General features: G+C 35.3%; 1 protein-coding gene and 1 pseudogene across 2 annotated transcripts; one reads left to right on the top strand and one right to left on the bottom strand.

Moving 5' to 3' along the window:
• The first annotated feature begins 909 nt into the window (after window positions 1-909).
• On the top strand, window positions 910-6,327 carry LOC115970362 (annotated as a pseudogene).
• A 1,050-nt stretch (window positions 6,328-7,377) lies between these two features.
• On the bottom strand, window positions 7,378-14,773 carry LOC115969990 (probable glutamyl endopeptidase, chloroplastic). Of its 2 annotated transcripts, XM_031089634.1 has the most exons (11): window positions 14,439-14,772; window positions 12,563-13,550; window positions 12,183-12,311; window positions 11,269-11,571; window positions 10,725-11,183; window positions 10,515-10,580; window positions 9,708-9,768; window positions 9,462-9,611; window positions 9,161-9,298; window positions 8,591-8,904; window positions 7,378-7,741 (listed from the first exon to the last, which is right to left on the bottom strand). In XM_031089634.1, coding segments are annotated over exons 1-11 (2,877 nt in total). In that variant the 5' UTR covers window positions 14,707-14,772; the 3' UTR covers window positions 7,378-7,740. The 2 variants fall into 2 exon arrangements, with proteins under 2 accessions (XP_030945494.1, XP_030945493.1); XM_031089633.1 differs by lacking the exon at window positions 7,378-7,741 and having other exon boundaries at window positions 8,587-8,904; window positions 14,439-14,773.
• Between the last annotated feature and the right edge of the window lie 377 nt (window positions 14,774-15,150).

Here is a 15,150-nt window from a genome sequence, read left to right on the forward strand (position 1 = left end):
ATGTATTTATTGAGTATTTCTGTAGATTTTGTTAAACTCTTCCTGTTCATTTGAATTTTCTCTTTATACTAATAATGATTTCTTTACTTATTAAAAAAATATAAGTAAAAAAAAGTAGTTGGGAGGAAACTTACTTGGGGTGCGTTCGGCATTGGCTGAAAAGCCAGCTTTTTTTACTATTTAGTTTATTTTTACTACTATTCAGTTTATTTTTTTTACTATTTAGAAGTTCCATTACACTTTTTAATACTATTCATAGGTCCTACTATACTATTTCAATTAGTTTTCAACTTTATCTACAATACTTTCAGTCAAAAGTTTTCAGTTTCAGACGGACACTTGATAACTTGTCTTATCCAAAAATAGAAAGAAAAAAAAAAATTCAATTGCAAATTATTGAGAGCTTGTGGCCTGTCTTATAGCTGATTAAGTATTTTTATTATGCATCCTAGTTTTCTTATTTCTGTAGTTGATTTTATACATTTATAGATATGTATTTATTGAATATTTCTGTAGATTTTGTTAAACTCTTTCTGTGTCCATATCTTGATTTCAAATGATTATTTTTCTTAGCGTTTACCATGTGGTGCAGGAAGCGCATGAAAATATTTTCTTTAATTTAGTCTTATTTAATTTTGCTAGTCTATTGTATTTTTATTGGTCCATTGAATTTTATTTTAGGTATTAGTAGTTAATTAGGTTTTTTGTTTTGACTCTTCTTTTGCATTTTGATGGTCTTCTAGGCTGCATATAAGTCATATTTTAATACTTGATCTGGCTTTTCTGGTCTTTTTGACTGATTACACATACCTCTTTCTTGCTCATAGTACTATTCTTACTCTTAGTTTGATTTTATAAATTAGGTAGATTTTGCTCGGAAGAAAGTCTCTAAAGGTCATTCTGAATTAAATGGGTATGAATTCTGTAAGCTGCCACATTAATGAAAAAATAATTCCTCTCTACTTGAGTTATGCCCTTTTGTTTTTCTGTCTTTCCATAGAAAAACAAAAAAGGAAAAAAAACCACTAATGAAAAATATTTTTACATAACTTATGTCAGTTAGTTTTCTAGATTGGTGTGTATGGATATCTCTGGTGGTGAAGAAAAAATACGTATTGCTGCTACAAATGTATGTGATGTTCCTCCTATTGCACCTTCAGGTAAATTCTCCCATCTAATTTTTTTTTAGTAGCAATATATATGCAATTATACGTTTCTACATAAATTTTACTCCATCATAAAGGCATTATTTGCAGTTTCTGTTCCTTGAATGGCAAATGACAATAAAAATCATTTTTATTCTTTAGGTCTCCCTCCTGTTTTTGATATATATTTTATTTCTTCTTCTTCTTGTTTTTATTTATCTATTTTTTTTTTTTGGGTTGACTTTGCTGGTAGTATATCTATGGATGCCAGTACTACTGACATTATTGGAATTGTAGGTTTTAAATATGTCAAGTCTGTTGAAGTTGCAGAAAATGTTAAGTATCCCCCCAAATGCTCCTGGATGCAATTGCGAAGGAAAATGCACTAAGGCTGAGAAGTGTTCTTGTGCTCGACTTAATGGCAATGACTTCCCATACGTGCACGATGATGGTGGCAGGTGAGGTTTGCACTGTTGGTTTGAGGATGTTAGAGTTATACTTCTTGCTATCTTTGTATTAGCTTATTATTTTATATTAGTGTAAGGGTTTCTTGTAATCATGTCATTTCATTTCAATAGAATATACATGATATTGGGACTAATCAATTTTAGTCCCAAACCTATTTTCTTATACCCTTTCTCTGCTCACTCTTCTCTCCCTCTTTTAATGCATCTAATCCTAATCTTCCACAATTTACAACTCAACTGCTGGCATTGACATAGTGTTAATCATGGAATATATATATATATATATATATATATATAGAGAGAGAGAGAGAGAGAGAGAGAGAGAGAGAGAGAGAGAGAGAGGCTCAAAGGGATGTGAACGATGGTTGGTCAGCAAAAATTGATTGCTTAGTGACATAGTTTGTAAAATACACATGTAAGGACTCGATTCGTAACGAACCGTAGTAGTGTTGGGTTCGCGCGTAAAAAGGTCCAAACAATATCATTTGTAGAGCGTGGGTTTGGAAGGCTAGGCCTTAGTCACCTGGTGGTGGGTTTTTCGTGGTGGTCATGCGTGGTTAAGTTTTCTTCACCCCTGGAACCTTTCTCCTGGAGGTGGGCTGGGAGGCTCTGGTTTTTGGCCATTTTTCCCAGCCCCTTCTTTTGGTGCACCTACCTTTTTATTATATAGTCTGTCTTGGTTGATCCTGGCTCTCCACTTGTTGGCCAGGCAGGTGCTTATTTCTGTATCCATCCCATCAACGTCCTCTTTTACTTTCTATTAGTTGCATGGATCGAAGTTTACACCGTCCAAACGTCTTTTCTCATTAATCAGCTCTGGGTATTGGCAGGTGCATTTACTGAAGAGGGGACGCATTTTCCTTGGTCCAATTTCACACCCTGCTTCCCTGTGGGCCCCATTCCGTTCACATCCCCTTGAGGGGGCTGTTTGGGGATTGCCTCCACCATGATGTTGGTCTTCCCATTGAAGCTCTGGAATGCCGAGGACAGGGTAGTTTCTCAGCCGTTCCCTTTGCTACCCCGGCTATTGATCATTCGTCCTCGGCAAGAGACCTCCTCGGAACGGGCTCTGAGCCCAGATAGAGTTTGGGCCGGATTGCAGACCTCTCGGACCCACAACACATATTATACTTTATTACACAAATGCATATATTCTTATAAAAACTCTCCTTTTATAATATGAAACAAAGTTTTATAGTAATTGGAGTCCAATTTTCCACCATGTATCCATCTAAGATTTTACAGTAATTTTTTTGGCAATTGAATTATTGAATGCAAAAACCGAAGAATCTAAAACTAATTAAATTCTAAATCATTATATATTTTATAAATGTATGATTTAAAAAAAGTGTAAGCTAATATCATATATAATTTGAACATCTTCTTAAAAAAATGTATAATTTAAACTGTATAATTATGATTGTTTTTAATTGTACTGTACATATGCACAGAGTTAAACACTAATTTTCTATAATTTCAATGATTAGATCTTAATATATGTGTGTGCGCACATATTTATATTGTATTAAATTAAAAATACTCAAATTATTCGAAATCATAACATTATAAATTTATGAGGGAACATAATTTTTTTTGTTTATAATTTTGCTTGAAAACACGTCCAAAATTTAAAATATATATATATATGTATATTAACTACTTAATTATTTTTTATAATATTTTGTGAAATTATACTGAGATAGCGTAAGTCTGGTACTAAATTGGAGAATAATAAAAATATAATAATTTAAATGTATTGCCATTATTGAAGTCTTAAATTTTCTCTCACTCTTGTGGGTCTTAACTGGGTGATGCTAGAAGGACTACTGATATGCACCTGTTGGTTGGGGTTGTGTGGTAAGAGGATGGTTTCCAGTACTTGGGGGGTTATTCCTACGTGTTTATGTGGTGGTAAAGGAATCTGCGCGCGGCATTTTGAAGGGAAGGAACGCTCGATTATTCAACTTAAATCTCAGCTGTTGTGTTCTTTATTTGAATGGCGGCAACGGCAAGCTTATGAGATGGATCTCCTAGAGTTTCTGGCAGGATTATTAATGGTTTGATTCTTGTGCTGCCTGTTTGTCTTGTCTTCTTTTTCTTTTTTGAGTGTTCTCTGTATACTCTGCCTGAGTACTTTGGACTCGGCCTATGAAATTGTTTAAGTATTCTGTACTGAATATATTCATCATGTATATTACTAACTATGTTTCGTAACCTATGTTAGATTAGATATTACCCATGAAGCAGAGTAGTCTTAATTAATGTTATGCACATTTTATGTCTATATGTTTTTATTTAGCTTGCTTTTTCAGCTAGTTGGAAAATACCCTGTTAGTTAGCGTGTTGTTTGAATTTTCAAATTTTGTTTTCTGGTTTCTATTATGTTTACTTTTCTTTTCTTTTCTTCTGTCTTTAAAGCTTGGTATCTTGTTTCTGAGGTATCTATTTGAGATTTATTGGTCTTTATCCTCTGTGTGTGTTTGTCTTGAAAGTTTGGTATCTTGTTTCCCTTTTTCAGATTAGGTGAACCAAGGGATGTTATGTTTGAATGTGGTCCAAATTGTTGCTGTGGACATAGTTGCCTGAATCGTAGATCCCAGCAGGGACTGAATTATGAACTTGAGGTCCTGTAATTAAATCAAATAGTAATGTTTTCTCTTTCTTTTTTGGGTTAAGTAGTAATGTTTTCTGAGTATATCACTTATGCAACAGATGATTAAATCATTTTTCTGTGAACAGGTCTATCGTACCAAGGATAAAGGCTGGGCTGTTAGGTCTAGAGACTTTATTCCTTCTGGTGCACCAGTTTGTGAGTACAGTGGAATTCTCAGGAAGAGTGATGAATTAGACAATGTCTCAGAGAATGACTATATATTTGACATTGATTGCTTGCAAACGATGAGAGGAATAGGAGGGAGAGAGGTACCAATAGTTATGCATGAACTCAAATTTGTGGCTATGTGACATCTGTACTGTTTTGTTAGGGTGTATTGAACTGCTTAAATATTGGAAGTATGCAACTTGCAAATTTTTTACCCTGTTGCAGCAACTTTTTATTGCTTTGTTGTTCACCACAAATTTTCACTAAATTGTCTTTAATCTCTATACTTAAGGGAAATAGTATAAGATTGCTCTATAATTAAATAGTTAAACGACAATTTATTCTCTCTCTCTCTCTCTCTCTCTCTCTCTCTCTCTCTCTCTCTCTCTCTCTCTCAAAGGAATGAGAATAAATTGTTGTCATTCTATTGATTGTAAAGCAATCTTGTACAGAAACGATCGTGTAAGGTCACTCTTAATCTAATTTCAACTATTCCTCTGATTTTTTTTTTTTTTTTTTTGTTAATGCAGAGGCGGTTTCGCAATGTATCTATACCCTCAAGCAATCATGATAAGAAAAGAGATGACCATATATCAGAAACTGGGCCTGAGTTTTGTATAGATGCAGGTACTTGTGGTAATGTTGCCAGATTTATTAATCACAGTTGTGAGCCTAACCTCTATGTTCAGTGTGTTTTGAGTTCCCACCATGATGCTAGACTTGCGCGAGTGGTGTTATTTGCTGCAGATAACATATTCCCTATGAAGGTAAAGCTTCTTTGTTGCTCGTCTATAGTTCCCCCCACCTCCTTTTATTAATGCCTCCAAAGCATAATGAAAGTAGTGAATTCAGATAATTCCTGCTTTGATTTGCTTGGACATTGAGGTTTGTCTTCCCAATGTTTTCTTCCAGTAGTTTTAATGACACGTTTTAAATCTGAAAAGGGATTGGAAATTGTATGCTAGGAAGCACACCGTAACAGGGTGATTCTTAACCAATTTTTATGAATACTATAACTGAAAGGTAAACGCTCTAATAAGCTAGGTCTGTGATAATACATCATAACTATAAATCTTTTATATTTGATGGTTGCAACTTCATTGCTTTTGTTATCCTAATACCAATATCTACGCTGGAGAGGATTTATTTGTGTTTCTATTGTATATACTTCCAGTGTACTTGGATTCATGTTTTGTTAATAATACTCTTTTTTCTTTAATTGTTTTCTTAAAAAAGAATCCACTTTGGAGAAGACTGTTGAAGAGGCTTGCAAACAGATGTAAAAGAAATATGGGGGCCTCCACCTCTAGAATTAATAATATAACCTGTATATATATAAAATGGTTAACAAAATGTACTAGTGAGGTAATGGCATAATGATGTAATGTGTCCGAGTAGCAAGTTTAGCCTTGTTCAGTGTTCACTATCACGTTATTATATGTCTGTTGTGGCAAATTAATGTAGGTAATGTAAGTTTATGTTTTGTTTTGGCTAGTATTCTTACTACACTGGTTAAGGTTTGTCCTGAGAATATTAATGTTTTAGCTTTTGATAGATCAACTTCATAACAGTGTTTAATGCTATAAACAGGAGGAGCTTACTTATGACTATGGATACCAACTTGATAGCGTTGTTGGTCCTGATGGAAAGATAAAGGAATTCCCATGCTATTGTGGTGCAGCTAACTGTCGGAAGCGTTTGTACTAGGCATTTCGCGTAACAAACCATATATGCGTTTAAATAAATCGCGTACGTCCGTAATATTGGCAATGAGAACTGTACGCGTTAATTTGAGGCTGAAAGAATACTAAACGTTTGTAACGGAACATGTATGTATAAAATTTCATATATCTATTTTGTTAAAATTTTAAACCCAAATAATTACAGTTATTTGATGCCCTTCTGTTAATTTAGTTGTAAATGACATTATTATATTTTAAAGATAAGTATTACGTCCACAATATTTTCACAACAAATCTTAGTTAGTAGTTTTTAATTTTGAATCTATCACTGAAATTACTTTCTAGTCCATTAGTAATAGCAAGTAATAACCTGCTATATAGAATTTGTTATAAAAATGATGTGAACATAGCATTTCTAGCTCAGATCCTAAAAGAAAATTTGTATCATTCTGCTCATTTTGGCTTTGATAGTGGCAAGTTGATTGTTAAATTATTTCATTACAACTACCACAATATTTTTTATTTAACTACTGATTTTGAGTTAGTACTTAGTAGGCTGCCTGGAGAAGTTAATGTATATCATTACATGCATTAGCATCCTTCTTTTTTTCCCTTTAGCGTGGCATGTGGGATAAAAAATCCTTAAATGGCTCTACACGTTTTTTTTTTTTTTTTCCTCCTTTCCTTCTAGATGACAATCACAAACGGCTGGCAATAAATATGTTAAATAATTTTACATGAGCGGACTACAAAGTCACGGCTTTTGACTTCTTTGCAGTGTCATTTTGAGTGTTACATATGTTGCACCATCAAAACGATGTAATTTGCTGACATCGTTTTGATGGTGCAACTTACGTAACACTGGGGTCTGGAAGCTGACATCAAATCCCTCAGCTTTCTTACAACTTTTTTTTTTTTGAGAAACAGCTTTCTTACAACTGATTCAGAGATCAAGATGATTTCATTAATTTGCTACTATTAATCACATCATGATCCTTCACAAAAGTGAGGAAAACAAGACCCTCAATTTATTTGAGGATCCATATTCTACACCCCCGTAGTCTGCTAAATAAAAAGATAGCTCACAAAAAAATGAACAGGGCAAGACAAAACTACTGCTTGTGCCAGATTAAGAGTAAATTCACAGATGGAATGGAACACACCACCACCATCCCACAGATAATCATTTAATTTCTTCCAGGGGAAGGGGGGTGGGGTGAGGAAAAAAAAAAATACCTTCATCCCACACTAGACAATACAAATTATTTCGAGTAAAAGCTTTATTAACACTAGCAATCAATACAGGAAACACGGATCCGAATAAATCCATAAGTGGTCGTCGGCAACCTGCCATATGCATTGATGTAAATTTTGGATCAGTGACATTTTTTGGGCCTCAATTATGAATTATACTTTGGAAGCAACGTTCAAATATCATAAAATTGATGTATATCTGTGCTGTTCTGAATTTGATTTGAGACATTTTGGGTCCCAATTATGAATGACAGTTTGGAAGCAGGATTCAATATTGTAAAATTGATGTATATCTGCGTTGTTCTGAATTTGATTTGTGCACCATTCACGCTTCAACTTCATTCCCCAATGACCAATGATCAGCAATTCAATCTACACCACATAGCTCAAGATAAATATAATGGAAAAGATACATGATTAGAAATTAAGAAGTTGAACATGAATAGCAAACATGTAATGCTTGTATATTTGAGGTTTATGTTAGTAGGGGAGGGGGGAGATCTGAGAATGCAAGTATTGGAGGAAAATTTTTTGTGACTGAGCTACATATTATTGATGCCATAGTAATCTTTAGTGGGAAAGCTGATACCCTGGGTTAAATAAGTGGAAGCTAGATAAGGGCAGCTAAGATCAAGAGGTTGGAATGAATGACTGAATAGAATGATAATAAATTTCATGGCTAAGATTTAAAATTTTGTATCTAACAGTGCATTTGATATTACATCATTTAAAATTTAGAAATATATGGCGATATACACTTTTAGATTTGTAATATTTAATTTAATCCATAAAGGATCCATTTTAGATGTACACTTTTAGATTTGTAATATTTAATTTAATCCATAAAGGATCCATTTCAAATGGACAGGATCCTTGTTTAGGTAAGGATAGCACTCATCTGGTGCACAAGTCAACACTCCACCCATCTCTTTCTTTTTTCCTTTTTTTCCCAATAGTCAAATGCTGAAGTTTCCTTGGGTTGAGGGGGAATGGGCATATATAGAGGTAGATGCAATAACAAAGATGAAATGCTAAATGCTTCTCTTTATATCACATGCATCTCATTGCCCCATTCTGACAGAATCTGTTTGTACCCAAATTAACTATCTGTTTCTCCAATTCTACCACAAAAATACTTGTCCTAAACATAACTTATTTTTAAGCAGCTAGTGATTCCATTAAAACAAAACCTATCCAAAAAAAAAATGGTGAAGAAATTACCATAATGATGACCTTGTTATTGAGTGAAATCCTTCACATTCATGATCTGACATCTCAGCACCACCGCCTCCACTAGACGCAACTGCTTTGCTTTCTGAATCTGTAGTCCCTTTGCTTAGATCATCTTTAGATGCATCAAGATCTGCTTTTACATCAGAAGTGTTTGACACACAATGCTTCTGAAGCCATCTATCAGTTTCCCAGAGTACATGCATGATACTCTCACGTGCAGCATATCCATGGCTCTCATATGGAAGAATCACAAGGCGACAAAGAGCACCATGACCTTTTAAGGCATTGAAAAAACGATCTGACTGCAGGGCATGCAAACACAAATAAGTGGCAAGTGAACAACTAGGTAAAGAAGAAAGGAGCTAGCCACTAAACACTACATAGCTTCAAGCTCAGCCCATGGAAAAACTATTTTCAAAAGTGAAACTAATGAGAGGGGTAAGTTTAAATCTATAGGAAGATGTTTTAACAAGTCATTAGTTAATGGGAACACAGGAAAAAGGTTGCACTAAATGGGAGACATAACAAATTAAACAGGAAAAAAAATTCCTCCTTCACCTGCATTGTTAAAGTTCCAGGATTATTGTCTTCTTCTCCATGGATAAGCAATATTGGCTTCTTAATTTTATTAGCTGACATGAAAGGACTCATCTCTACATAAGTACTTGTTGCCTCCCAAAGAGTTCTGTCTTCATTCTACACCAGTATAACAAAAAGGTCATTAACCATCAAGAGGTAAGATATGACACTAGGGACAATGACTATTGGGAAGAGAGGTAAAGAAAAAAATGAGGGAGAAAGTTAAACTAGTGTAAGCAACTGGTTGGTTAAGTACAAAATTATTCCATTATTGTCTTACCTGAAAACCAAAAGGAGTAAGTGTTCTGTTGTAAGCACCAGAGCGAGCAACTCCACAACAGAAAAGATGAGGAGCATGTGCTAGGAGGTTTGCTGTCATGAATGCCCCATAGGAATGTCCCCCAACAGCAATTTTGTTTGGATGGGCCACCTTAACAAGGGCAATATCAGACTACTGTTGAGCCAAAAGTTCACACTCAAGAGATATGCAAAAAAAATTTAGATGGAAAAGAACAAAGCAGCTTACTCCACGTCGGATAACTTCCTCAACTGCAGCCTCTGCACTCGCAACCAACTGCTCTACATACCTGGTCAAGGCATTTCAGATATAGATCCTGAAACTCTATGTTGCATAGTTTCTTTTGTGAAACTTTCAAATAGCTGAGGAATAAAATCAAATAAACCAAACCTCATATGAGAGCTTTTTTTCTTTTTGACAAGTCAAGCCTCATATGAAAGCTGAAAAAGTTGAAACTTCACTGTGAAGTGAAGAAAGGAGTAGGGAAGAGAAGGCCCCATGTTACATTTCCTAGTATAATCTGGGGTTCTTTGCAGAAACATAGATTAATTGAGGATAATACATGGCTAGTAATTTTTAGTTTTTTTTTTTTTTTTTTTTGGGGGGGGGGGGGGGTATCAAACCGCAATCATGAAAGAAATTTCATTTCTATTTTTCTGTTTCCACACATTTTTGGACATCTCAAATGTCATTTACCTACTAGCTTTGTGTCTTCAAGTTTAATGCGCATTTTCAAGTATTTCCCCGTTGTGGTAAAGTCTTTTCACACACATTTCACAACTTCCTTTTCACAAACTTGCCATCCTTGTTGGGATATGCACTTCACACACTCTCTTTTTTGGTTAAGAATGGGATGAACTTCCTTATGTCATCAATCATATGAAAATATCTAATATGTGCTTATAGGCATTTTACTTTATCATATGACTAGGATGAAAGTCCCATATCCCTTTTTATTTTTATTTTTTTATAAATAAAAATTCCCATATCCTTGAAACTATCAGTACATTCTTTAAAAAAATTGTATCAAGCTACCTGTCATTTGCCTCCTCATCACCCTCACCAATAATAGGAATCGTTGGTCCGCTTAGAATAGCAAACCTGCAAGTATCAAAGCAATTGAAAATTGGTCCATTATGTTCACAGCAAACCAGAAGATAGATGCAATAGGTAGGGGAATAATGATGACATGCCAAAGATTTTAAAAGAGAGTATAAACAAACAATGGGAAGAGGTAATTCATGCCTTCTAGCCAGCCAAAGAAGGGCTGATGTAGCACCTATTCCAGGAAATTCATTAGGAGAACCACGAACTTGTCCAGCAGCATCTTTGCTTTTAAATTCACCAGGGTAAGACCAAACCAGACATGGAAGAGGTCCATCTTTTGATGGATCATAGCCTGGTGGCAGGTATAGTGTTGCAGTCATTTGAACCCCATCTTTTCTCTGATACTTGATCATCTCTTTCTGCAATGTTTCCAGCTGTGGGTACGGATGAGGGAAATTCGTAATTTGACATGCTTGCTTATCTGGCCAGCTCAGGATATAGTATTGGGTGTTCTCAGTTTTTGACTCTTTGGAGGTCAGTATTTTCAACTGATCCAGACACAAATCCCCTTTTTCCTGATCAGACATTAAAGCAACAACACTCTCATAATACTTTTCTTTGTCGCTTTGCCATATTCTTTCTTTGCTGCCTGTATTTCTGAAAGAAGTTGGTTTAGGACCATATGGCAGCAATGAGCATTTGGGAAGGAACACACCTGAAAAAGATGATTTGAAACACTTACATGTCAAACAAATCAAGGAATGGAATGTTCCCTTCTGGTGTTGCACCGCTTCCATTCAGTATAATATAATAGCTTTCATCATCATGTCCCTTCTTTATCTTTGCAATCACATAAGTTCCAGTAGGAGTTCTCCGAAACATTGGAGAGCCAGGATCAGAGTATACATCTTCTGATGACCTATCAAATAGGATGCGTGGACTAGAATCTTTAGATCCAGGAGAAATCACCCAGGTTCTTGTTCGCCGCGTTTTGTACCAAGATTCATAAACTAGAGCCAGTGAATCATCACACCAAGAAATACCTCTGTGGTGATAGAAAAGGTCAAATACATTAAAACAAGATTTTAGGTTAAATTCTCCTGCATATTTGCAAACAAAGCTACAGATGGCTTTAAGATGACACATTTTGTGTTTAACATGCCTGAGAGCAGCTTTGACCATGGACATGAAAGGCAACCATCTCTGACATCTAGTAATATGTTGGATTTGGAGAATATTATGAGGTCCAGGAATTTAGGGAATTATATAAGTGTCAAAGGCATGCAACCAACCATTTACTTATGTACATACAATATTATGCAAATCTTCCTGGCAAGAAGGTTAAAGATCCAGAATTTGAATTGAAATGAGCACTAGAGGCATGGTTATCAAACATTTGTACTAGTTAAGTTCACTAAGTGTGGACCATAATCCAACTCCAGCAGGCATTAGACCATCATCAAAGTATCCAGTGCTACATTAGTACCTTCTTGAGGTTAGCAAGTCTTATAAGACAAAGTTCTTGGAAAACTTCATTGCCATACAGATAAAAGAAAGGTGAAATATTGTCATACTTCTTCCAAACACATTCAGGTTTAGATGTTAATCAGAACATAATTATGTGTAAGATATTAATCATATAGTTCATATTCATACCCATAACGGAGATCAAGTTGATGTAAGATTGCTGGCTGTTCACCTTCTAGTGCCTCAGCAGGCTCTGTATAAACTATATCACGTGGAGAAACTTCCACTTTCGCATCACCTCCATCTTGTGTCTCTACCCTAAAGACCTCAACAGTCAGAGCAATCCAAGCATTTTTATATTGTTATATATGTCAACAAGTAATGGAATGTTTACAATGATACAGAACCAATCTCTGTATCGACTCATTCTGCATTATCTTATACAATTCGAAAAAGACACTCCAATTAAAAATTTTATAATTAATAACAGTTTCCAGATATAGTGAGGACCCAGTATAAAATAGCTACGTCATCCACAGAAAAACATGAGTAGAATCTCAGATATATACCAGTAGAGTGCTGATGGCTTATCTGCTCTCCAATTGATAGAGCGCATCCCTTTCCGCACACTATTGAATGCAATAGGAATGTCCTCAGCAAGGGGCAAATCACAAATTTCCCTAACAAATTGCCCATCACTTGTCCACAAATCTACCTTCTTGGGAAATCTTCCACACGGTACAATGAAAGAGTATGGTCTATGAATTGAACTAATTAAAAGGTACTTCCCATCGGGGGAGGGGTCTAATGATGTATACACAGCTGGTGGGCCAATTTCCTTCACCGTCCCATCTAAAGAAGCCAATACAAGTTGTGTAGTGGCATAGTAGTCAAATAAATCTTCATCATACTCATCTTTAAGCAAATCCTGGAAGGTTCTAACTTGAATAATATTTTTCTGCTCATTGGTCTGTATCTTTGGGCCAGATGGAACCAAAGGTTTCTTTGGCGGGTCTCCACGGGATAAGGGGATGGTGGAAACTAACAGAGTAGAATTATAAACCCAAACAAAATTGTCAAAAACCGCATTCAGACAGATATCGGGTGACTGAAACAAAGGTCTAGCGTTCCCTGTTTCCACATCAGCAACCCACACTCTAAGCTTACTGCTACTGTTTTCTTCCTCTTCAACTCGGATGCTGAATGCTAAATGCCGACCATCTTGGGACCAGGTCACAAAATTGATCTTAGCACCGTCAGGGTAGCCATGTAGCTCTTTCTCTGGCGCTAGGGTACCATCAGGCATCAATTGATGAATCCCAATACCAGTGTAGAATGACATCCGACTTCTAGTATTACATTTTCCATCAATACGAATACCAGCCAGTTTTTCCTCCGGTCTTGCTAGTTCTGCCAATGGAGGCAAAGATCTCCGCTTAAGAAATAGTATTTTATCCCTGTGTGGTGAAAATGACAGTGCAGGAAGCGGTGGAGCATCAACAATATCTCTAATCTCCGGTGGAGGAAGACGATATCCAACTCCCAACGTCAAATCATCTAGATAATGTGAATCAAAAATAGAAGTCACTAACTCTCACAGTACCCCAAATAAAATTTAAAAGCAGCATTCCATGCAATGATTGTACATATGGGTTGGATTCAAGTTCAAGTTATATCAGGTGTAACTTTTGTCTGCTAAAAAACTTTCTATTGGAAGAGTTTTTTTTTTTTTTAAACAATTCCTACGTTGGATATCAAGATGATTAAAGATCAATAACTATCTCATTTATCAAATGCTTAAAGTAGTTTTTTGAATTTACATGAGTTTAAGGATCAAATAGTAAGAAAAAAAGTCCGATCGAAATGAAATTTTGAGATTTTCAAAACACTAATCTAATATATTAAGTAAGAGTTACACTCAGTATAACTTGAATATAATTCCGCTAATATTAAAACTCAACTTCTTTTTTGATTAAACCACTAAAGCTAAATATACTAACCAGACCAAAGCTAAACACTTCCACACTGCTTTCAAAACCAATTCAAATGAAAGCAGTTTCAAATAAAGCAAAGTTCCTTTTTCTTTTAATTCAAATCACAAGCTTAAAAACACATGGCACTTGCTTTCAAAAATCGACCTCTGAATCTTTAGCGGAACACAGCAATTTCTGTCCAGGATAGCTAATTACTTACAATTCAACTTCGCATTTCGGAAACACTTCCACCGCTTTCAGAAACCAATTCGAATAATAAAAATAAAAATTCCTTTTCTCCTCATCTAATTCACAAGCTTTCCGATTCTTTCTCAATACACTACAATTACAATTCAACTATTTTTTAATTGAATAAAACTGTTTTACAGAAACACTTTTCGAAAGCAATTCCAATTTCCAATCAAATTTTAAAAAAAAAAATTGAAAAAGTGCTTTTAATTTTTAAATTTACCTTCACTTTCAGTTGGAGGAGGAGTAGAAGAAGAAGAAGAAACGGGGCCGTTAGAAGCTCCACCGCTGTCTTCGGCGGCGACGGCGTTTATAGGGACAAGATAACGGAATTTAGAGGCAGACATGGAGGTGGAGTTGAGGGACCTAACGGCGTTAACGGGACGGAGTTTGAGGATAACGGGAGGAGAGAGAGAGAAAATGGAAGGTGAAGAGCGAGCGGAGACAGAGAGGAGAGAGAGACGATGATAGACTTTGTGAAGGCGCATCATTGGCTTCAATTTTTATTTTTTTATTTTAGTGCTGTGTAGTACTACTTTTTGGTTTGGTGTGGTGTAGTACTAGTGTAGTAGTGCATATCCAAATCCAATTAGATTTAATAAAGTGCAAGGAAGGAATTAGAATCTTTTTTTTTTTGGTTATCAGTTCATGGTCCAGTGAGAAAATAAAAATCTTTGAGCTCCGGGTTAAATTGTGGTACGTCCTTCTCAAAAAAAAAAAAAAAAAGTTGTGGTACGAAACTGCATGCCAAAAGATGCTCTTTTTTTTTTCTTTTTTCTTTTTTCTTTTTTCTCTTTCAATTTTTGATAAAATAGTGTAATTCAAAGACTAGTAGACTACTTTCAAGATGGACTTTTTTTTTTTCTAAAAATGGATCATTTTTACCATCAATGCTATCACAATGTTTCTCTTTATTTTGGTTTTTTTAATTGGTT

The sequence above is a fragment of the Quercus lobata genome, chromosome 12 (assembly GCF_001633185.2).
Source record: "Quercus lobata isolate SW786 chromosome 12, ValleyOak3.0 Primary Assembly, whole genome shotgun sequence".
Lineage (NCBI taxonomy): Eukaryota > Viridiplantae > Streptophyta > Magnoliopsida > Fagales > Fagaceae > Quercus > Quercus lobata.

Excerpts from the sequence above, each read along its gene's own strand:
- LOC115969990 (XM_031089633.1), bottom strand. The coding sequence starts at position 14,706 with ATGATGCGCCTTCACAAAGTCTATCATCGTCTCTCTCTCCTCTCTGTC. Across the intron at positions 12,312-12,562 it reads AAGCCATCAGCACTCTACTG|GGTAGAGACACAAGATGGAG; the intron begins GTATATATCTGA and ends TGAGGTCTTTAG. Across the intron at positions 11,184-11,268 it reads TTCCTTGATTTGTTTGACAT|AAATACAGGCAGCAAAGAAA; the intron begins GTAAGTGTTTCA and ends AACTTCTTTCAG.